Below are 24,308 nucleotides of genomic sequence, written 5' to 3' on the forward strand. Positions count from 1 at the left end.
AATACATATTATTACTATCACAGCTTTCATGTCTTGTATTTTTTAAATGTGGGTGTTTTTAAAAGTAATTTTGGAATATATATATATATATATATATATATATATATATATATATATATATATATATATATATATATATATATATATATATATATAAATTCTGGAAAACACTGTTTAATTGATATTGAAATAGCCAACACTGTCAAATATAAAACAAAATAGGCCTACATACATTTTAAAACAAGTTGGGATATAAATAGTTTCAAAAGGCAACAAGGTGATGGTCAGTTTAAATATTAATTTGATATTACAGGCTACTTGTGTTGGAGCATTTGCTTAAAATGAACATCAAGACAATTTTATTTAATTTTGTAATGGAAATGAGCTGATAAAAGAACCTGAGATTAACCTCATGACATTCAAGTTTTTCAATAAAACATTATGCTAAATTCCTTTCTCTCTCTCTCTTTCTCTCTCTTTCTCTCTCTCTCTCTCTCTCTCTCTTCTTCGTTCCTTGTTTTCATAGTCTTGTTTCAGTTCCTTGTTTTCATAGTCATGTCTCTGATTCTAGTTTTCTTAGTTTATTCTTTTCCTTGCTGGATACTGGATACCAGAGTCAAGGCAAGTCGTCAAGGCAAGTCACCGTTGATCTTCCAGAGATAAGGCAGGTCACCGCTGACCTTCCGGAGTCAAGGCAGCTCAAGTCATCGCTGAACTTCCAGAGTCAAGGCAGGTCAAGTCATCTCTGAACTTCCGGAGTCAAGGCAGGTCAAGTCATCACTGAACTTCCGGAGTCTCGTCAGGTTAAGTCATCGCTGAACTTCCGGAGTCTCGTCAGGTCAAGTCATCGCTGAACTTTCGGAGTTTCGTCAGGTCAAGTCATCGCTGAACTTATGGAGTCTCATCAGGTCAAGTCATCGCAGAACTTCTGGAGTCTCGTCAGGTCAAGTCATCGCTGAACTTTCGGAGTCTCGTCAGGTCAAGTCATCGCTGAACTTTCGGAGTCTCATCAGGTCAAGTCATCGCAGAACTTTCGGAGTCTCATCAGGTCAAGTCATCGCTGAACTTTCGGAGTCTCGTCAGGTCAAGTCATCGCTGAACTTTCGGAGTCTCGTCAGGTCAAGTCATCGCTGAACTTATGGAGTCTCATCAGGTCAAGTCATCGCAGAACTTCCGGAGTCTCATCAGGTCAAGTCATCGCTGAACTTTCGGAGTCTCGTCAGGTCAAGTCATCGCTGAACTTTCGGAGTCTCGTCAGGTCAAGTCATCGCTGAACTTATGGAGTCTCATCAGGTCAAGTCATCGCAGAACTTCCGGAGTCTCGTCAGGTCAAGTCATTGCTGAACTTTCGGAGTCTCGTCAGGTCAAGTCATCGCTGAACTTTCGGAGTCTCATCAGGTCAAGTCATCGCAGAACTTCCGGAGTCTCATCAGGTCAAGTCATCGCTGAACTTTCGGAGTCTCGTCAGGTCAAGTCATCGCTGAACTTTCGGAGTCTCATCAGGTCAAGTCATCGCAGAACTTCCGGAGTCTCGTCAGCTCTTCAATATCCCAGACTGGCATCCAGCATGGAGGATCCACCACTGCTTTCAATAAGAGCAGTTGGTATCCCTGAATCCACGTGCTCAACCCCTCCTGTTCATGAACTAATTCCCCAGTCTGAAGTGCTTCCCATGATGGGGATCGCTTTGTTGTGTTTGGGCTGTGTACATCACTACTGAAATTATAGAGGTGGTGGCATCCACTATGATTTCTCTAGAGGTGGCAGCTAATGCTGCAGAACCTTCCGAGGTAGTGGCACTTGCTGCTGTGTCCCCAGAGGTGTTGGTGTCTGCTGCAGTTTCTCCAGAGGTAGCGGCACATACTGCTGAACCTTCCGAGTCGGCAGCACTCGCTTCAGCTCTTTGCATGGTGGTGGTGCTCAGCAACTTACTTTCAAGCTTTTATGTCACTGTCGAAGGAACTAATAATGAACTCCCCCTGTTTGCTGTGGTTACCGCTGTAGAACTTCCAGAGGTGTCAGTATCTGCTGCAGAACCTTTAGAGGTGTCAGTGGTATCAATCCATGAACTCTCGTCCTGTCCCAGCTATGGAGGCTGTCTATGAACTTCCGTTCTGTCCTGTAATGGCTATGAAGGCCATCTGCGAATCCTCATTCTGTCCTGTCATGGCTTTGGAGGCCATCTGTGAACTCTTGTTCTGTCCTCTCACTGCTATAGAGGCCGTTCATGAACTCTCGTTCTGTCCTATCATGGCTATGGAGGCAGATTATGAATTCTCTGTGTTCCCTGCCTCAGTCCCTGAGACTATGAATGCACTGCCTGTGTTGTCTGTCTCTGCTTTCTCTAGGCCCCAGTCTCTGCCATAGGTCCCGGCCCCATCAGCTCCACCCTGGTGGGCTTCTGTCCCATCTGCTCCACCCTGATGGGTTCCAGTTCCGTCTGCTCTGACCTGGTTGGCTCCAGTTCCATCTGCTCTGACCTGGTGGGCTCCAATTCCATCTGCTCCACCCTGGTTGGCTCCAGTTCCGCCTGCTCCACACTGGTTGGCTCCAGTTTTGCCTGCTCCAACCTGGCTTCCTGCTCTGCCTCGGTCCCTGGCCATTCCACTTCCACGTGGACCTGGCCCTCTTTCCCTCCTCCTGTTCCACCTCCGCTCCACCTCCCTCCTCGATTGTTTAAGAGCATCTGGAAGCTGCTCCTTCGTGGGGGGGGGGCTGGCCATCTCATAATCTGGTCTATGAACTTCTATTCACTCACCACCAGAGGTCACCCGTTCACTACACTCGACTCTTGCACCACACTAACTGTTGCACGTCACTCTTGACTACAGTTCCCATCATCCATTGGACTAATTACACACATACAGCTGAAGGCACTGATTATACACACACATCTGAATGCACTGATTGCACACAGCTGTAACCCATCACACATTCACTATAGAACACTCACTTAGATCACGTTCAAACTGCCGAGTATTGTTCTGCACATATCCCTCTCCTAGCGATAGCTGCGATGTACGTAAGCCTTTCCGTGTTAGTCTTGTCTCTGATTCTAGTTTTCATAGCCTTGTCTCTGATTCTAGTTTTCTTAGTTTAGTCTTTTCCTTGCCTTGCTATGTAATTCGTGTTTTGACCCTTTTGCTCTGGATACTGGATTACCTCTCTTGCTTAGCCCGCTGGATATTGTTCACTCATCAAAGACCCACGCTTGCCCTAGGAATATTCTTTGTCTTGCCCTCTATATACCTGTTTGCCAGTGTTTGACCCATGCCTGTTACGACCACGTCTCTTTCTAATAAAAGATTCCACATGGATCCACACATCTCACATCTCGTCAGCCCTGTTACATTTTCTTTACCAAGAAAGTGGCAAGATGCAAAATAGTGGCCACTATTTTCTGTTTCAAACTTTCACATAGCATCTTTAGGTTATAATAACATAAAAAAATGTAATCCATGTGTTGGTTTTCAAAGATTTCTTAAAAAATTTAAAAAAAAAATTCACCCCAAAATGCAATAAATCCATGATACTTTTTTTTCTCAAAATGCAATAAATCCATGGGCATGTCAGGAGGCCTCATCTGAAGCACACTCCTTTTCAAAGGGGCCGGTTTAACAGCTTCATTAAAAGGTCGCTTCTTTTTGCAGTCTGAAGTCTGCATCATTATAATAGGACTTCTACACCCATACATGTCAGGGAATGAACTCGCTGCTGGCCGAAATAAAATTAAATGCAGCAGTAGACAAGCAATACTCAAAGGGTCTACCATCCACACAGGGACCAGGCTCTGGCCTGCTTAGCTTAAGTGAGGAACCTTTAGTGAGCTGTGTGATGCCTCAGTTTGGTCAGTTATTTCCAATAGCAAAGTAGAGACTTCAAGAATGAAGCAACAAAATGAGATGGCTTTGATTACTATATAGGGAGAAAGGTGGATCTCTCTTAAGAGTGGCTTCTGTACCTACAGGATAGGGATGCATATAAAAGTGTCATGACAATCCATTTCACATTTGCACTATCTTTGCCTTATGATAATGGGGTACAATCACCCTCAGTAAAACCTGCATAAAAGAACAATCCCTCCAAACCACAAAGTTGAATAATTACTATATTCTTATGCGCTACACCATGTAAAATCTTAAGATAATAATCTGGGTCGGTGGCTTGTGTTCATGCAGGGAATAAAAGGGCATCCTTTATAAAACATCCTAAAAAAACACAAATAACACAGATAAAGAATACCTTTTATTTTACTTCTGACTTATTGTAGAAAATAGTATGATTTCTGCATTCAAAACTCACTGGAGGAGAGTAGGCTAGAGGATTGTGGCAAAAACATGCATGTTGGCAATGTACATGTCTTTGCCCTGTGAGAGTAAAAGGACAATTCAAGCAGACTACCACTTGCTATTCAAATATGAAATAAAGAAACTTTCTAAAAAGTCTCAAATAAACTATAGCTGATATAAAATAATGTGAAAAAGATTTATACATGTGCTTAAACTTCTTCATACATGAGTTTCATGCAGGTTTTTCAAATCGGCAAGAGATAACAATGATCAAAATAGCTAGCACAAAGTCTAAACTCTTTAAACAAAGAAAACAAATAGCATAATATTACATGCACCTGACCATCAATAAGTACATGTCTAGACCTATCTTTTAAAACCCATTTAAGCCCACCGGCAACTATAGTTGCCGCAGTTTATAGTTGTCATTTTCCTTTTGTAAATATTTTTCTAGATGTTATCCATGTTTTATTTCTCAGTGACATACAAGCAAACAACCAAATAAAGGATAGCAAGAAATAAAATAAGGTATTCACTTCCTTCCTGTTACATGAGGCTGTCAAGTTCCTACCCTTACTTCCGGGAAGCATGGCGAAGGCAAACCCTCCCAAAGAAATGTAATTTTCAAATTACTAATAAGTATTGTTTGTTGACATATATATATACATATATATATCTACATAATCATGAAGGTCTCTAGAATAATCCAAACAAAACAAATCTTCCAGGAGATCTATAGTTTTTTGTATACTTAGTCAAAAGTCCAAGCGGCAACTAGTTCCTGGTGGGCAAATAACTTGTAAGTACAGATCATGGAGGAAATGGTGTAAACAGGTTAATAAATCAAGGTTATTAGTCTTGTTTAGTGCTTTTTGCTTTCATAATATCCCACCTAAAACATAACTTAACCCTTTAACTTAACTGACATCTCTACTGTACAGTAGAACTTAATTTAATAGGGAATGAATCTGTCAAAAAGAGAAGCTGAGAGCGCAATCTTTCCACAGCTCTACTGCCCCTCTTCAGTGTCTGCTTTTGCCATGAGGGGTGACAGCAGCAGTTTACTAACTTCAGGCATTCACACAAAATGAAGAATGGAAAGATAAAGAGCTAACACATGGGATTAATTGATGAAGATCATCTTTTTCTCCCTTTTATGACATTATGTCTTGTAAGGGGCAAAATACTGAGGCCCCTTCATCCAGTTTGGATGCGTTTCATTCTAATTGGTCAAGGACCCTAAATCATTTTATGACTAGTAGCTTATGATTCCATTATAATGTTGAAATTCAGACAAGTAATGAGTTTATATTTACATTATTATATATCACCTATTCAGTGTTGGGGAGTAACTAGTTACATGTAACGGCGTTACGTAATTTAATTACAAAATAAATGTAACAGTAATCAGTTACAGTTACTAAGAAAAAATTAGTAATTAAATTACAGTTACTTATGAAAATTGTAACGATTACAAAGAGGATTACATTTGAACATTTTTACACACATCCACATACAGCTTATTTCTTTCCCAAATTGCACTAAGACATATGGCCCATAATCTCAGAGACGCGGAAAACACATTCGTAGAATCCAGTCATAAAAGTGGAATTTAGCCTATAACGCGGACGCAATATGCCACATTTTGGACGAATAAAAGTAGGTCAGTACACTTGAATCAAAACCCGATATGGACTGATGTCTGTGAATATTAAGCCGCAAAAAGACTGAATATGAATCCTGCACGTTCTGCGTGTCTGTGGAAATCAGGCGCTGACTGGACATCGGGAGAACCGGGACTATTCCCGGTGGCCTGGCAGACGATTTGGCCTTCTACTTTAATATTGTTATTGTATAATTGCAGGCTGAATATACTAAAGCGATTATTTACGAATCCGCCATTCGATAATTAAATCTCTAATAAATCATGATTCGGTTAGTCGTGACTGCCAATGGTTGGGCTTGCGCGCTCTCCGCGCCTCCGATAAACGGTTTGGATCAGACTCCGAGTAATCAATGCGAGAGAGAGAGACCAGAGTGAACTGTGTAAGCGCACACCTGGAGCAGAGAAGCGACACTTCTGTTCAGGGTTTCAGGTGCAGGTCAGTTTCATCTGTAAATATGCTATTGTAGTTTTGTCTTTGTTTACTTAGTCAAGCAGCAGCAGCACATTGCTCGCAATCACTCAAAATACTGTATAAACGACGTCATTATTATCTATTGTAATGTTACAGTAGTAAGTTAGCAGACAAATCATCATATTTTATCATAGGTTTAGGGGGAGCTAGTGCATACAAAAACACAACCATTAGGAAAATTAATGTAGCCTATGGAATGGCACTAACCGTGGTTTAACTATGGAATTTGTAGTAAAAATAAATACAAGTGGTAATTCATTTGCCAAAAAAACAAAATTGCACTTACAAAACATGGTAAAAGTCAAATAAAAATCTTCAGTATTAAAGTCATGAGAGAGATGGATGGATAATGGAAGTGAAGGTGCAGTTCAGGAGAGAACTCTTAATTACGTTGCAAGTCCCCCAACCTAAGGATTCAAATCTTTTTGATGTCAGGTCCAAAAAAAAATAGGGTTGTCCATGTTTCAGAATGTGTTGTGGGTGTATGAGTGTGAGATTTCCCAGCCTATTTTTTTTTCCCAGTCCGACCCTCATGGAAATTAATCTCTAGAACAGTCACTTCATGAGCATTTTTTACTTATTTTGAGAAACTATCATCATATCATATACAAAGAGACAGCAGTGTTTCAAAAAGACACCAATGTTTCAGGAGTTTAGTACACAAAATAGGACACATGCTTATTAGGCTACGTTCACACTGCAAGGCTTAATGCTCAATTCCGATTTTTTGAAAAAAATCGATTTTTTTGCAAGGTCGTTCACATTTCCAATTAAATGCGACCTTTTGTGATCTCCTGTGTGAACGTGAAATGACCCAGAAGTGACCCGCATGCGCAGAAGAGTACTCAACGCTCAACGACGTCACTCGTTGTGTGCGGAAGTAGCTAACGTTAAACATGGATGTCAACAACAGTGTAGTCAACAGCGGAGCTCTTTTTGCAATATTAAAGTTATTTTCCCAACGGAGCCAGCACAATTACAATCTTCTCATTTTAAGAAGAAAATTAAAAAGAAGGAGGAGAGCAAGGTTTTTGGCCATGGTGTTTTGTGTAGCAGTGTTAGCAACGTTGGTACAGAGAAACGTGTGGGTGCGGAGTCGCAGCCAGGAGTGGTGGGATACTGATGTGAGTGGCTTCACTAATACAGAATTCATCAGTTTATCTTCTCGTTCCCGCCTACTTCAACGCAGAATTATGACGTTTGTAGCGTATCAATGACGTACGGGTCGGATACATGTGGCCTGGCCGTTCAGACGGAGGTTGCATTTCAAAAGATCGGATACGTATCGGATTCAGGACCACATATCCAAGTGGCCTGGGTCACATTTGAAAAGATCGGATCTGTGTTGTTCAGACTGTCATGAATAGATCAGATACAGGTCGCATAGGGGCAAAAAAATCAGAATTGGGTCGTTTCAGCCTGCAGTGTGAACGTAGCCTTAGATCAGTGGTTCCCAAACTTTTCCATTCCACGACCCACCTAGACAAGTGTAATATATTTCACGACCCACCAAAATATTAAAAAAAAAAAAAAAACAACGAGTGAAATTACTTTAAACCTAATCTTACTTAAAATTTTTATGACAGAAATTAAGTATTTAAGAAAAATAACCATTTTATTTTAGAGTACAACTGAAAATTTCACTACAAATTTACAAGTTTTAATTTTTGTTTACTGGCGTTAAAATATGTAGTGTCCATAAAAACGTGAAGCAGGCTCACTCCAGTGAAGTGTGATCTGCGCTGCTGTGTTTTGTTGCATTCATGATCCTTCCGTGTGTGTCGGCGAGAACGGAGCACAATCCAACACTTTTTTAGAAAAGCATAAGAAGCAAAGCAGAACTATCTAAAACAGTTTGGAGATTAAAATAATTGTGAAATAGGTAAAAAAAGACCGATTGAACCTTTTAATGACATTGCTCTGAGACCTTCAAAACACGCAACGCACACGGACTTAATTGCAATTTGAAAATCACACTAAGGATATTGCAGTTCATTATTAATGTTGGTGGGCTATATCGTTGTGATGAGTGGGTTCCCAGTTCCCGCCTCCTTCTTCCTGTGATTGTGAAGATTTTAATGTTTTACACTGGTGCCGAAGCCAGGGAGGAAGGAGGGGCGCGCTGCCGAAGATCCTTCGCCGCTGGGGTGAATCCGCAGTGCCATCGAGCAGGGCGAAGGAGTCTGCCGCCGAGGGTGCTCGATGTGGTGGGCTGGAGTGAGTTGCCGGGGGGGGGGGGGGGGCGAACTCACTCCAGCCCACCGCCTCGATGACTCCTTCGTGGAAAGAGGTGGGAACCGGCGGACAATCAAACAAAGTTTTAATAACCAAATAAACACAAAACAGCGCGACAGCCCCTCTCGGATGACTGCCGTGCACAAATAAAAAACAAACACAAAATAAAACCCAGGCCTGGTCCTCTCTCGTCCTTCACTGTCATCGCTCCTCTTTTGTATCTTTCCGATCTCCTCCGTGGTTCTTGAGACCGGTGAGTGTTGCTCATTTCCCAATCACTCCACCGGCCTAGCTCTGTTCCCATGGCACTAGGCCCCGCCCCACTCGTCACATTCGTGCAGCCCTAGACTGAACTGTGTTAGTGTCTGTGTGTCATTGAAACGCAAAATTAGCTGCAGCCAAGTGACTTTGTGCGACCCACCTTGTTCCATTCCGTGACCCACGAGTGGGTCGCGACCCACAGTTTGAAAACCCCTGCCTTAGATAACCGTATTTGAGTTGATGTATATGCTTTTATTTTTTTATTAACTATTTTTCCCCAAACCATTGTTAGATGCAGTTAGATGCCTGTAGTTATGCAAAGATTTGGTTTCAAAAACAGTCTCTATAAACTATTTCTTTTGATTTTAAATCTGCTTTGAACTTCAGATCAATCTCTAAGTAAAGTCTGATTGTGTGGTGGATGTGTTCAAATGTGATCATCTTAATTTAAGTGATGAAGGATGGTGAAAGTCTGACAGTATTGAGCACTACTGTAAGGTTAAACCTGCATGGTGTAAAATGGTTGAAGATGATTAACAGTTGCAAATTAACATTCATTAGAAATTCATAAAAGTAATCAAAATGTACTCAAAAGTAATTAGTTACATTACTTTATTAAAGTAATTAAAAAAGTTACACTACTATTACATTTTAAATAGGGTAACTTGTAATCTGTAACCTATTACATTTCCAAAGTAACCTTCCCAACACTGCACCTATTACAGTCAGCCATTGAATACTATGGGCCTAAAAATGTGCAATTTTCTTTCAGGAATACCTTTTTTGAATATATAGATGTGATATTTTCTTCATTATATTAATTTTTTATTTTTTTTTCATTTAACACACTTATAAGAATGAAAATACCTGCATGTTCAATAATAAGTAAATAAACAAACAAACAATCATGGCTGTAGCCTACACATATTAATTATTTAAATAATCATATATTTAAAAAAAAGAATATAATACATTTTATGAATATCAAGGACTTTTGTCAAGGTTGATCCATTTGACCTAATCAATATCTGCATATTCATTAAATATATGAGATTTAACATATTTACATCACAAAGTATAGTATGCAAATATATGTATGTAAATTTATACATCTGCTTGTACCTTCACTGCAGTACTCCTTGTAGGCTACTTTTACTAAAATTGCTTACATAAGGGAAAGTTCACCCAAAATGGAAATAGTGTCATCATCGTGTCATCTTCAAGTTGCAAACCTATGAGATTCTTTCTTCTGTTGAACACAAAAGAAGGTATTTTGTTGGTAACCAAACAGTTAATTGCGTAATTTTCATTCAGGTATACCCCTTTTATTATATAGATGTAATATTTACTTAATTATATTTATTTTTATTTATTTATTTTCTTTTAACTTATTGATACACAATACCCTGTTGGGGAAGCTTAATGGCTGCATTTTGTTCTGCACTATGTTCCACCATTTTAAGACAAACAGATTTATTGTGTTTTCATATTCAAGAGATTATAAAATAGGTGCAGCCTTTTTTGGGTTTGCATCAGAGGTTCTTTGGCTTTCATGCATGATAAATTTGTTTATGAATAAAGATTGATCTGTTGAAAGCAGGTATTTTGAGTTAGATGCCAAATGCTCTCCTCCTATTCAAATTTGACATTGAAGTGGGGGAAAATACAACATATTTGCCCTGCCGCACATTCAAATACTAAAAAAAAAAAAAAAAAAAAAAGGGAAAAGGTATTCATGTTCAAACATGTTCACATGTTTGCAGAACATGTTCACATAGGACACTATTAACATATATGCATGAAACCAGAAAAATGTGGGTTAACATATTAAAAATAATAATTTAACTTTAAATGTTGCAACATTGCAGGATTGCTGAACATTAATAACTTTATCAATTATTTAAAGGGATACTCCACCACAAAATGGAAATTTTGTCATTGATCACTTGTGCAGCTTACACTCTTCTGTGTCAGCCACGCTGCACAGATGCGCTTTTTTTTTTTTTTTTTCAAATCAAAGCATAAATACACGTAGAAAACATATCCGTGTGGCGCGGCTGACACAAAAGAGTGTACGCTGTCTGTGTTCTGATCATATTATCCAAAATGCCACTACAGTGATGTGGAGAGGAGCCAAATTGTTGAATAAAGTCTTTCTTTTTTAAAAAAGTATTCTCTTCACTACAGTAATGTTACAGTTGAACCACTGATTGCAGATGGACCATTCTGACGATACTTTTCTAGACCTTGGCAGTGTATGAGACAGTCACAAGCCTCCCGGTTTTCATCCAAAATATCTTAAATTGTTTTCCTAAGAAGAACAAAGCTTTTAAGGGTTTGAAATGGCATGGGGGTAAGCGATTAATGCAAAATTATGCATTATGGGGTGGAGGACTCCTTTAACATCTTTCCTTCATGTGGCTACTGTTCTGATGGCTCATACTGTACAGCTTCCTCCTACTGGACGCATCAGGAACAACAGGGGCATAAAACTCTATGGGCCATAGATCTGCGTGCTCCAGGTCTCCCTGACAAAGACTGACACAGCAACTGCCCATATTTACAAGTGACTTTATGTGAAAACAAGCCTAAACATTCTCCACCCTTTGCATGTTTGATTCTTTATTATAATTTTAAAGAGTTAGAACTGACTCGAAAAAATGAAGAAGATGCCTCTCGGCTCCAACAAAATTTCACCATATTAAATTCATGCTGTAGCAGCAGAAGTGCAGAAAAGCTAGAGAGTTATAAGCAAGTATTGCAACCTGCAACTGCAGATAAACTACAATTATATCTAATAACGACATCAGACAAGCAAGTATCTTGAAAATGAGTTTTATAGTTTTCAAGTACTTAAAACAGTTAAATAAAAACAAGTCCCAGAATATACATATAGTGAACAGTATGCCCCCAGATTATGTATACATCCTACATTGTTACTGTCATGATGCTCTCAAGAATCGGTTTGTAAGATTGAGTTTTGTGATCATTAGGATAAGAAGCTGATAACTTCTTAGAAGCCCACAGATGGCAGACCTTTGACATTACAGAATGTAAAGTATATAATGAAAGAAAAGACAGAAAAAAGTTACAAACAAAAATAGCCTAATATGGCAGCTGCCTAAGATCAATAATGGAAACACAAACAACAGCTTTGAATACCTTAGCTTTTTTTCTTTTTTTTCTCCATTTTTATAATTTTTTGCCAGAGCACAAAATGCACACAAAACCACAAAGTTAATTAGATGTATTGAATACCACAATGATCATGATTCAGGAAAACAGATTCTTGATTGATGATGTTTCAGTACTTGAGGACTTTTATCCGTAGGCACGCTTCTCTATGGACTTCCAAGGTCACACAAAAAGGGTCTGACGTTCATAGAATAATTATTCAATCGGACCAGCACCAGGCCACCACAATGAGCACCACGGCCTTCCATGGCCAAAAAATCAGATACATGATAAAAAGTATTTTGATACAAAAGATGTGGAGAGATCTGTATAAATTTGAGCTCCTCTGCACATTGTTTGCTCAACGATTCCCTTTAGCCAGATCAAGCTGAGGAGAGAGACGCATGTGATTCTTGTGCATGGGAACACTGTTGTTGAAATATGAAGTGTCAACCTTTCGAGGTGAAACCATGCATGTGTTTCCCAAGTGGATTAACGTCTCGCAAAACACAGCTGAGAGGTTTATGGAATAAAACAGTTAAGCTGGACAGAATGCTAACAAAATCTGCACGTGATCAGACTTGGATAGAATTCATACATAACCTGTACACTTTCTACAATATTTAAAATCATAGTGAGGAAACAATAAAGAAGTGCCATCACTAAAAGGTAAAGAAAGATACTTTGCCATGATTTAATTATACATTTGCATTTTCTATTTAAATTACATATGTTCAAAATGAACATGATTGGAACAATGGATATTTACACAGCTTATGCATTGAGTCTGAGGGACTGATCTTCTCGTCGTCTGGAAGAAATGTCAATGTCTATGGAATCTTTGCCCACGATGAGACGCAGGCGTTTTGCTGGTGGGAGCGGGATGAAATCATCCTCGTTATCAAAGTAGTCCTCTTCTTCATCCTCAGAGGACAGCGATTCCACTTCCATGCTCTGACCAACCTGAGCGCCCGCATTGTGATCCAGTACATCCCCCTCTTCTCGCTTCACGATGCCTAAGGTGACGTCCTCCGGGTAAGTGCGATGCAACCCCGCGCTGTCTTCCTCCCGCTTCAGCTGGATCTTGAGCTTGGTGGAGCTGCTGTGGGGGCCGTGGCTGAAGCCATTGTTCAGTTTGGCCACGTACGAGCTGCTCCGGTCATTCTCGTGCTCTTTGCTGAACTTGATGCTGATTTTGGAGGAGCTGGCCTCTCTGGCATCGTTCTTACTGCTGCTGCTGTCTCGACGCCGGCGTAGTGTTATCTTGGGAATGCCTGAGTTGTTCTGCAGAATCAGCTGAGCGTCGTAGCGTGTGATCTGCCGCTTCTTCTTGCCCTTGCCTCGGCGCAGGGACTTGCTGCTTTTAGCCGAGCCGTTGTAGTGCTGGTGGCAGTCCGGCAGGCCGAGTACCACCTTCCCACAGTCTGCTACATCTGCAGCCCGAACCGCGTGGCGCAGGTCGGGCACGCCCTCCTGGAGGAAGGACTCACCGTAGGAGACGGACTCTTCCTGTTTTATTGTCCTCCTGCGTCTGGGACATGTCCCTTTCCTTGGACAGCTGGTCTCCAAACTAGGGGTGTTCATCTGGTGCCCTGGTGTCACGGGAAAGAGCTCTCCAGGCTCTGACTTGAGGACTACACCTGGGCTAGACGGCTGACTTAATGCCTGCATGCCGTCAGCCCCCTGAGCACCGAGAGAGGTCCTCGTGGACCTACGAGTTCTGTAAGGGCAAAGTATGCTGTCCTTGCTTGGGGAAGCACCCTTCAAAGAGCTCTGATTGTTTTCTGATGGGCGCGCTAGACTGCCTTTGCCTCCGGAGCTGCGTCTGTCTGCGTCTTGTCTGGAGGGCTCCTTGAGATCCCCACTAGCACTCACTCTGCTAGAAGATTTTGTCCATATGCCTCGACACCGTTGTCTTCCTTTAGGCAAAGGGTGTGTGGGCTTTGAACTAAGTCTCTTTGGTAAACTTGAAGTATTTGTTTGACTTCGTTTAGAGGATGAGGTAGAAGAAGAAGGGCTTGACAGAGTTTGTCTTGTTATAGCTTTAGCTTCTCCGTGCTTTCTGCCACAGGACTGTGAAGTCCTCTTACGTAATGCTGGAAAAAAAATGAAAGGAAGAGAAATGATGAGCTTGAGCTGTAACAGCATTATTAGTATCAAATGTCTAGTTTTACAGGTCTCACATGTTTGTACAGTGGTTGGTTCCTGAGAGTCTGCCTCTGCATTAGAGCTGACAGACTGGCTGTCAGAGTTCCTGCAACTTTCTCCCAGCTTCTTCAGTCTGTTCAGACGCTTGTCTGTCTCTCTAAGGCCGTACTTGCTATTGATCACTGGAGTCTCCACGGGCAACCCTGCTTTCGACTTGAAAGCTCCAGTTCCACGTCTGACACACACACACACACAAATTAAACATTACATTTAATAAACAGATATTTGGAACCAATTTGTATTAACAAATAATAAAATCTTGAGTTCAATTTTTACTTACTATCTAATTTCTAATAATCACAATTAAAATCAATATTTAAAGCAAATAAATATATACTAAAATGTTTATATTAACGTTATTACATTTAATTTTAATAAACAATTCAAAAAAATAGTTAGTTCTTAATATTTCAATATTTGTAGAGAATATGCATAAACAAAGAGTGAAGAGTTTCATATTAGTTTTACACTTAAATATTAAGCAATACTAACATTGTTAATATTTACATTTTACATTTAATACGCATACATTTAAAATTATATACATTTTTAATTAAACATTTTAAATATAAGATTGAAATGTTTGGAACAAACAGAACTACATGTTGCAACGGTTTATAAAAAGACCTTCCAATACAAAATGTTGTTCTATTTATTCATTTCTAACTGCCGAATTCAAAGCAGCATGAGAAACTACAGACATGCAGCACATGATACCTTTCACAAGTATAGCATTCACAGAATTCATTGTTTTCTCCAAAGAATCCATCTCCATAGTAACAGGAGATCTCTTCCCCCGGTTCAATGTCGCGCAAAACTTTCACACAGGCGGTGTCTCGACCTGTTGACACAAACTGCAACAAACAACACACATCAGCAAAATTATTTCCTAGTATTCGGTTAGTGAGTGACGTGACATATAGCCAAGTATGGTGACCCATACTCAGAATTCGTGCTCTGCATTTAACCCATCCAAAGTGCACACACACAGCAGTGAACACACACACACACCGTGAACACACACCCAGAGCAGTGGGCAGCCATTTATGCTGCCATGCCCGGGGAGCAGTTGGGGGTTCGGTGCCTTGCTCAAGGGCACCTTAGTCATGGTATTGCCAGCCCAAGACTCGAACCCACAACCTTAGGAGTCAAACTCTCTAACCACTAGGCCACGACTTCCCCAATCTTCAAGTTGATCTTCATTTAGAAATAGAAAGCAGGGTCCAGCCTCATATGTACTTACCTTGCAATTTGGCCGGCAATCTGTAAAAACAATGAACACTTTAAATTTACTATGTAAAGACTCCTCATTATCATTACGTAATGTATTGATCAGGTGTGACTGTTTAAGATCTAAAAGAAAAATACCATGGTTAATAAAAGCCGCAGGTCCAAGCCAGAGTTGCGCGCAGTTTTTGCGTGTAGAGTACATGACACTGAAATCATTCTCTCCATGTCGAAGCAACATCCTCTCTTCACTGGGAGACAGCTCAGCAATGCAGCCCACAAGATGTTCAATTTTATCATTCCTCTTCCTGTAATGTGCACAGTAAACAAACATATGTTGAAAACTAGAAGCAAAATAAGTTGATGATATGATTACATAAAAACGTTAACTCACCAATCTTTTGTTGCTACAATTTTGGCTCCGTTTTGCTCAGAAGAGTAGCGACTGCAAGGAAGGATCTCAAAGCCGCTGTCTGAAGCAAACATGCGTAGGTAAACAAACACCTGTCAGGACACGAGAGGAAACAAACAGAGAATGTAAATATTACATCGCATAAACAAGCAAATGTGTTTACACAAACAGTAAAACATTAAATATTACACTAAATGTTAATATTGAAGCATAAAAATAACATTAATATTAAATAATAAACAAGCATTTAATGTTTAAATATTGCATTTTCTTAGTAACATGTGTAAACAATTTTATTTTAAATATTAAACAAGCTTTTTCATTTTCATCTATTTAATATTTTATCATATTTAATACTAAACATTTTATATTTAACAATTAAAATTGTTTACACACTAACATACACCTGCCAGGACATGAGAGCAAACATGGTCATCATAATGGTCATAATAAATTGAGATCTTTCAAAATGTATAATTTACATGCGCTTTGAAGAGCTTTTCTTGGGACTTGGTCTTGTTGAGGAAGTGATGTCTCGTCCAGTCGCCAGCAGTCAAAGCCTGAAAAGCTTTTTCCAGGTTGTCATGCTTCTTAAAAAGCTTGATCACTTCCCTCAGCTCCCCTTGGCGACCTTTAATTGGTCGAAACCTAAAAAGGAGCATCACGTTAACATGAATGACAGGTTTAATGACTGCAGACACTGAGAATTTGAATTCACTAATCTAGAAACACAAACCTGGTGTTCATCTTGTGTGTCTGGAAGCCAAGGTAAGGATCCAGGATCAAACTGGTGCTCAGATCATCATATTCACACAGCTCCTTGGCAGTCATTCCCGATGAGGGGACATGGCGCCTTTCTGCCTCCGGGGGCACCCCACCACAACCTGTCAGAGGATTCAGCATGAAACCCATTGAGAACAGGACTAAGACTCTGCTTTTGTAGTTAAATGAATTCAGAGACACTCTGTAATGTCTTTGCTAGAAACTTACGTCGACTGCATCTTCTAGCACTCGGGGAGCCCTTGCTTTGACGAAGATGGGCTCTCTGTGTGTTTTGCAGCCTGGACTTGCTTACGGGCTGATTACTGGAGAACTTGCTGCCATGTCTCCTGCCATTCAGCACCATGTTCTTGGATTCTCCCATCTACTTCATACCAGCTGGCGGTCTGGAGAAGGCGCATTGAGCTTCTGTGAAACCATTCAACAAGGAGACAGCAGAAACCACCGGGTTGAAGCTGGATCTGTCGCCTTATCTGCCAGGAAACTTTGAATCAAACTTGCTTTTTGTCACTTGATACTTCACCTATATAAAACAATAAATCAATATTATATTCTGCTTATCAACATATAAATGTATTTTATCAGTATTCGTAATTTTAAGAGAATTTCAGCATCCATGCTAGCGGCTGAATTAATGATCAGCGTGCAGTGAATTAAAAAAAAGTGAGTTTATTACTTTTCAAATATTCTTAAGTATAGAGCGCCACCCTCTGGATGCTATTGGAAGTAACAAAAGCTGCCTTCAAAGAAACTACAAACCTTGAATTCACAATCGAGATTGTCTTGTGAATAATGCCACAACGACCAATATTTTACAAAATTAAATTTATGCATAAAATGTATTCGATAACTTACATTAGCATACTTCTCCAGTGTGGTTAAAACGCTCCCATGTAACGTTAAGCGACGGTGTATTTAAATCCCAACACAAACCACATTAACACGCCAATTTAGTCTATGCCCCCACTTACTGCTTTATTAAAACCTACACGCAATTTTAGGGTAACATAATGACTCTAAAGTGTGCAACGAGTTAGGTCGCTTAATGTGGGCTAACAACCTAAAATAGCAGTTAAAGTAAACATTCGATGAACGCTAACTAGCTTAGCATCGAGCTAACAAAACAATGAGACTTGCCTGACCGGCAGAGCAAAGATATTTAGACTTCCTGACGGATATTCCAACACTGTAATAATACACATAAGATCATGATTAGACCCCATCAATTTTATATAAAATTACTTAAAAAATGCTGCCATTAACCGATAATAAAATGAGTATCACACTTGGCCTAACGTGCAGCTAACTGCGCGATTGCTAGGCGACACCCGGAAAAGCCCTGAGCAGGAGGGATCACGGTTGGCATAATCACACAGTTCTCTAAACAACGTTACTCACTTTATTTTCTTCTGCGTTGAGGTTTGTCCATCATCGATGTCCAATGCAATCTAAAAATGTCATACTGTCGAAAATTGTTCAAAAATATGACATTAAAATTCAAGATGGCGGACGTTTCCAGATCAACAGAGACGACAGACAAACCGAGCCGCCTCGGAAAGATCAGACCCAAAATGTTTGAATTATCGGCGCTAATTTGACGCTCGCTTCTTCTTTCTATACCCCAGACTGTCCGTATAATACCGTCGCACCAAGAAAAGGTGGCTGGATGTTGATCTAGCGCTATAAACGCCTCGACAAACTCAGATGTATACAAAGACAACGTTGTTGTTGTACCCCTTTAAATGTGCACTTGCGGCTCAGCGCTCTTGTGTTTCCGTGGAGCAGCAACAGCATCCCACCGCACCATCGCCTCTCACAAATGTACACTTCTCTGCTTTAACTTTTCTTCTAGCAACTCCTAAAATTAGTAACATGTGTAGGTATATGGAAAAATTAAAAACCCGAAGGAAAGCCGCACATGTAGAAAATTCACCCTAATCAATAATAAGCTATATAGCTAATAAATTTTGCAAAATAGCTCTCATTATTTGTTTTGCATTGAAAACTTTTTTGAAATATGTAGCCTAAGTAGTGTATATATTTTTTTCCACCAATTGTCTAACACTTATTTTTTTAGTAGTGAAAATATTTGTGCCCGAAGTCTGTTTGTTGTAAATCATTAAACTTTTAAAGTGGAGCAGTAAAAATCTCTTTCAGGCATGACCCATCCCTCTTCAACATTATCTTTATTTATTTAAAAAAATACCAACACTAAAGAACAGTAAAGAAATACATCACAACAAATACACATTCAAAAACAAACAACAACAAAAAACTGTTTTTGCATTCATACATGCATCAGAAGATTTGGTAAATTTAATATCATTACTTGTGAAAGGTGTTAAGGTTACAAAGAAAATAGACTATTTGGATCAGATTCATTAAAAAAAATCCTAAAGGGCATTATTTTTCAAAGTTAAATGACAGCTCCTGTACATTGTTTAAGGGGGGGGGGGGGTACAATGGTGTTTCATGTATTCGGAGTTGTTCACAGTGTTAAAGAGCTGGATTCTCATGCTAAACATGGCCAAAGTTTAAAAATATATATATTTATAAGAATGACTGTGAATTTCTGTGCCGAAAATTTTACTTCAGGGTTGGTACAAATTTCGGCTGGATTTTTTCGATCGTGGATCTAATGACGTAGACGATAACGGAAGTCCTTATTTGAGCATTTCTCCTGGAAAAGCGTGCCCGCGCACATTGACCAGAAGAGAGCGAGACCCTTCTTTTACTGTCTATGGCGAGACCGCGCACATCGACGCGCATCAAAATCGTCGGTAGTGCTTCATAGGATTTGTTCGACAATGCCTCCAAATAAGTGCATTTTTGGATGTGAGGAAAAGTTTACCTTGTTCAGCTTCCCCAAGAACCCAGCGTTACACGAACAGTGGATGCAGTTTGTTTTTCTGGGGCAGCAACGGAGTGTATCGAGTGCGTTTTTGTGTTCTGGTCATTTGAGTGACGAATGTTTTATAAACAAGGCCCAAGTCGACGCTGGCTTTGCACATCGTTTGCTATTAAAACATGGAGCTGTTCCTGTGATAAAAGACCCCATTCATGTGAGTACAACTGCATCAGATTTCTGTATTTTGTTGGAAATCGGCACATAAGTGAATATATGTACATCAATATTATAGCTCCGCCCATGGCACGCCAGGAGCTCGGCTTTTTCCGGAAAGAATCGGAAAGTTGTATTTTTCTTTTATAAATATGATAAAACTAAACACTTTTTGGATATATGAAGGATGCAGTACTACTCTGTAGGTACTCAAGATTAACATGAGATTAGGTAAACTGTGTATGTTATGTACCCTTTAAAAGCAAAAGTTTGCATGTAATAAACAAATCATTTTAAAGTTACAGGTAAAATATTGAATATTCAAAAGGATGATCTTTTAATAAAAACAAAAAAAACTGGTGTCAGATAATTGTGTAAAAAAAAAAGAAAAGTATACATTTTAAAAGATACTAGCTATATAGCTATATGATACTGCATTTGTTATACATACATACTGGAATATAACCGTATATGGGCATAACAGAGAAAGTATAGCCACAATTAGCACAATTAAAATTAATTTTAATTGAATTGAAACGGCGTTTTAAACCAGTTCATTGAATTCAATTGTTCGAAAGAACCGATTCGCTGAAATGATTCGGACTTCCCATCACCAGTCTGTGCAGATGACTAGAGTCTAGACTTAAATTACCTACGTTACCTAAATTCACGCCGAAAAATACGTTTTAGAAACGATTTTCCTCAATAACATCGATCAGCGTGAAATATTCGTTTAATACAAAAGTAGTAATGGGGAAATGTGACAAAACGATACCGCTAGATGCGGAACTACTGACAGCAGAAATCGAAAAGCATGTCGACCCTGTCCTCGGATCAGTCCTTTTAAACGAATCCTGTTTAAACTAGCAGCAGGACTACATCCAAAGAGCTGTTCCCGGATCAGCCCAAAACACTCGAGGCTGTAGCACGCACATTGATGATGTCATTCGCCGAGAACAACAACAGCCTCTCACAGGGATTAGCCGCTTAGTTTACTCCAAAGTACTGACTTATTCGCTCTCATTTAAAAAGCTTTTTTGAATTAAGAGATCAGTCAGACCATCACGGTTGTTTGAGTTAAAATATTTCACCGGGCGAACTTTAGAACAGAAGACATTTCACAGCTATCGCTAAAAGATATCAGGCCGCTATGACAAGCTAACGACGCGCTACTAAATTTACTGGTTTTGCAAGTTTGTATATTTTGGATTTGAAAAAAAAAATACAAGACTTATTTCTTCCACCAGTCTCTCTGAGCAGAGTGTTACAGTGTGCTTGCCTATAATATTAACTTGACATCCCAGAAATATGCTAACATGTTAAAGGTAAGTTATCAAAAAGTGTTTCCATATGGTTTACTAATGTAAGTTAGAAAAGTATGCATTGCACAGTGATGAACTTAGACGTAAAAATGTTTTATTACTGAATAAGTTTTATAAGTAAGATGCTTTGTCCTGTTACACATTAAAATGACGTTTAATTTTGGGGGAAATTATTAATTCAGTTCACAAACCCTGTGTGAACGATTTCTTTCTCGAATCGAATTGAATCAGTCACAGAGGTGCCGAAGTTAAATTAATTATTCAGAAAGGATCTTTTAAATATAAATTGAACACATAAAAATGCTTTAATACTGATTTTGTTTTATACATTTACTTTTGGGAAGCTCTGTCTTGTTGCACTGTAGAAACATTTTGTATTGAAACAATGTTTTTAATAAAATACTTAATCCAGTTTACAGAGATTTCCTTCATGAATTGAATTGACTCAATTACAGCGGTTCTTGAGTTATCTGATTCGGTCGGAGTGCAATGAAGAACTTGCAGACAATGTTTACTGTTGAGATGCACATAATAAATGACATTGTGTTTTCTGCAAGGTGCAGTGAAACGTCACTCATTGAGAGAGCAAGACAAAAGGATGATCTTAAGGATTTAATCAAGCACTGACAATATGCCTCAAGGGAAGAGAGCACTTGTTCCTGTTAATACAAGGAGAAGGGTTAAAGCTGATGAAGATTACTTCCCTTTCAACTCCCTGCCGGTGGAATGTCAGCTCCATGTGCTCTCATTCCTCAGTGAGGTAGACAAATGCAACTCTGCCCTTGTGTGTGCGAGCTGGAGCTGCTTAGTGCGCTCTTGGAAGCTCTGGAGGGTTGCAGACTATTCCCGCCGTGGGGTTTTTCATCTTGGCCAGGAGGGTCTGCTCGTTTCCAACAGAGAGTTTGAGCGCTGGAAGGCTTGGGTTCACCATTACACCCATCATCTTATATCCCGTGGGGCTAGTTTGCTCACTCTGAAGGCCAGTTTTGATCTAGGAGACCAGTGCAATAAATGGGGAGAGCTCCTGTCGCACCTTCTAGAGAACGTGCATTGCCGGGATCTTAGTCATTTAGACTTGAACTGGACATTTACGCTGCTTGAACCTCTTGACCTTCGTGTCCACACCAGTTCTAGTTCCCATCAAGACAATATTACCAAGATGGACCAGATTAATAACTTTCAGGTTCTCCTGGCCAGACTCGTCCACAGCTGTCCCAGGATTGCCAAAATGCGCCTGCACTTTGACTGGTCCGAAACATCAGTTGCACTTATCACTCAGTTTCAACAACTCCGTATCTTAGAATTGAAGTACTTTTGGGTATTCAAAGGGGTCAGTCCGAACACTTTACAGACGCTGACGAAATCCCTGCCTAATCTAAAATCCCTCACGCTCCATGTTCTTGTTCCACTGCGAAATCTAGGCATCTCATACACCCTTGAATCCCTTTCGCTCGAGTTCCTAGATGTGTCACCCAGTCGAGGTCTGGTCTTCTCCTGCCTCAACCTCCCAGCACTGCGAGAGCTGCGGGCAAAAAAGATAAATCGGGGCATTACTCTGGACCGCCGGACTCGACTACAGATACAGAGCCGATGGCCCTGCTTGTATCAGGTCTTACGTGAAGGGACGCCCAAACTTCAGGCCCTTAACAATGAAAGACTCCTTCCCAACTGGAAAGAGCAAAGTTACCGAGAGCTGACGTCTATCCTCCAGCAGTCTTGCTATTGTCTTCAGCATTTAGACAGTTGGCTCTGGTGAATTCAAGACTTAAACAATACCAGGCCACACATAACGGCCTAAAGGGGCACGGCCACATCCTGAAGAAAATGATGTAGGAAAATTAGAAGGACCAAAATATAATTGGATAACACACTTCTGCTGATCCTCTATAATAAAAAATATTTAAAACTGTAATTTAATTATATGTCAGCCATCCCTTGCTAGCAAATAATTGGAGTAAGTTCAATATAGGTCCAGATTCTTAACTATACAATTATGTTTAAAAAGAGTTTTGGCTTGTGTTGCTATGAAAGTTTATGTTCCAGGCTGAAGTGTGTGCATTTTTTAGGAGCTTAGGTGAATTCAGGAAAATTGTTCTATTGTGCAAAAAGGAGGATAAAGCGGATTGCTGCAATGGAGTGTGGATCATTTTGACAAGAACTTTAATTCCTTAAAGCATTTCAGTTCTTATGTGTTTCAGTTGGAGTCCTCAAAAAACAAAGTGTTTTTTTGCCTTTATTTTGTGTGTATTTTTGTCTTGAACTAGATTTTATTTCAGTATTTACAGCTATCCGTGACCAAAAGTTATAACATCCCCTGATAATCTATATTTGAGACAATTCAGATGGCAATTTAATTTGAATCTTTTTTTCATAAACTGGAATTTCAATAGATGGATTTTCTTTTTTTTTTTATCAAGCCTAGGATTGGGTATTTTAAGTATTTTTACATGTGTGAAAATATGTATTGTGTTGCGTCTTCATGTTCATCCATGTTTGGGTCAAATGTCTTGCATAATATAATTAAAAGGACAGTTATTAAGATTGAGTTTCTAAAGAAGTAATGAGAGTACAACTTGAACTGCTAAGACATTCCTGGCATTTTGAGGTATCAGCTGACCAATGAATAAGCATAGATTCACTGAGATCAGATGCTCAGCAGCATTCATGCTAAGCATTAACCTATACCTTAAAGACATAATGTGCCTTTGATGACAATTGTGACAAGTTTTTTTTTTCTTTGATTTTATGAAATGAAAATATTTCTTTTAGCCTCAAACCAATTGATCAATCACTTAATTTGTTTCACGTACACACAGGTTTTTGCAGCTGGATTTCCTAGTAAACAACCCGAAGGATGAAAATATGATTTGAATGCAATCTCTCATGCTCGTCCACAGGATGGCACCCTTTTCTAGCTTTTCAGTTGTTTCTTTCTTGCCACCCCTAAAAGCAGCAGTCTGCAGTGGTGCAGTGATCAATAAATTCTGTGTACAGACTGGAATTGAAATGGCTATAATAAATTTATATGATTTTACTTGATCAATATGTGTGCCGTTTGGTTTGTTTTTAAAAATGTAGTTTTTTTTATTCAAACCTTCACTCGTCAATTTCATTTCCTTCCCATCAGTATTAACATATAAATGCCATTTGTAAGATAAATCTGAATTATTACTAGTCAACTTCAGTCTGTTTCAAATAGGC

The 24,308-nt window shown here is 39.5% G+C and overlaps 2 protein-coding genes across 5 annotated transcripts; one reads left to right on the forward strand and one right to left on the reverse strand.

Moving 5' to 3' along the window:
- Window positions 1–12,023: 12,023 nt before the first annotated feature.
- On the reverse strand, window positions 12,024–18,524 carry LOC132101482 (histone-lysine N-methyltransferase KMT5B-like). The gene is given in 10 exon segments (XM_059506488.1): window positions 12,024–14,193; window positions 14,281–14,480; window positions 15,023–15,159; window positions 15,549–15,568; window positions 15,674–15,840; window positions 15,927–16,036; window positions 16,427–16,592; window positions 16,681–16,828; window positions 16,935–17,247; window positions 18,123–18,524. Coding segments are annotated over 9 exon segments (2,433 nt in total). The 5' UTR covers window positions 17,098–17,247; window positions 18,123–18,524; the 3' UTR covers window positions 12,024–12,871.
- Window positions 18,525–19,590: 1,066 nt separating this feature from the next.
- LOC132101483 (uncharacterized) lies at window positions 19,591–24,146 on the forward strand. Of its 4 annotated transcripts, none has more exons than XM_059506490.1 (2): window positions 19,591–19,786; window positions 21,665–24,146. In XM_059506490.1, the coding sequence occupies exon 2, from the start codon at window positions 21,739–21,741 to the stop codon at window positions 22,861–22,863; it is 1,125 nt and encodes a 374-aa protein (XP_059362473.1). In that variant the 5' UTR covers window positions 19,591–19,786; window positions 21,665–21,738; the 3' UTR covers window positions 22,864–24,146. The 4 variants fall into 4 exon arrangements, with proteins under 4 accessions (XP_059362473.1, XP_059362475.1, XP_059362472.1 ...); XM_059506492.1 differs by having other exon boundaries at window positions 21,671–24,146; XM_059506489.1 differs by lacking the exon at window positions 19,591–19,786 and adding an exon at window positions 20,409–21,110.
- The last annotated feature ends 162 nt before the right edge of the window (window positions 24,147–24,308 follow it).

The sequence above is a fragment of the Carassius carassius genome, chromosome 23 (assembly GCF_963082965.1).
Source record: "Carassius carassius chromosome 23, fCarCar2.1, whole genome shotgun sequence".
In the NCBI taxonomy this organism is placed as follows: domain Eukaryota; kingdom Metazoa; phylum Chordata; class Actinopteri; order Cypriniformes; family Cyprinidae; genus Carassius; species Carassius carassius.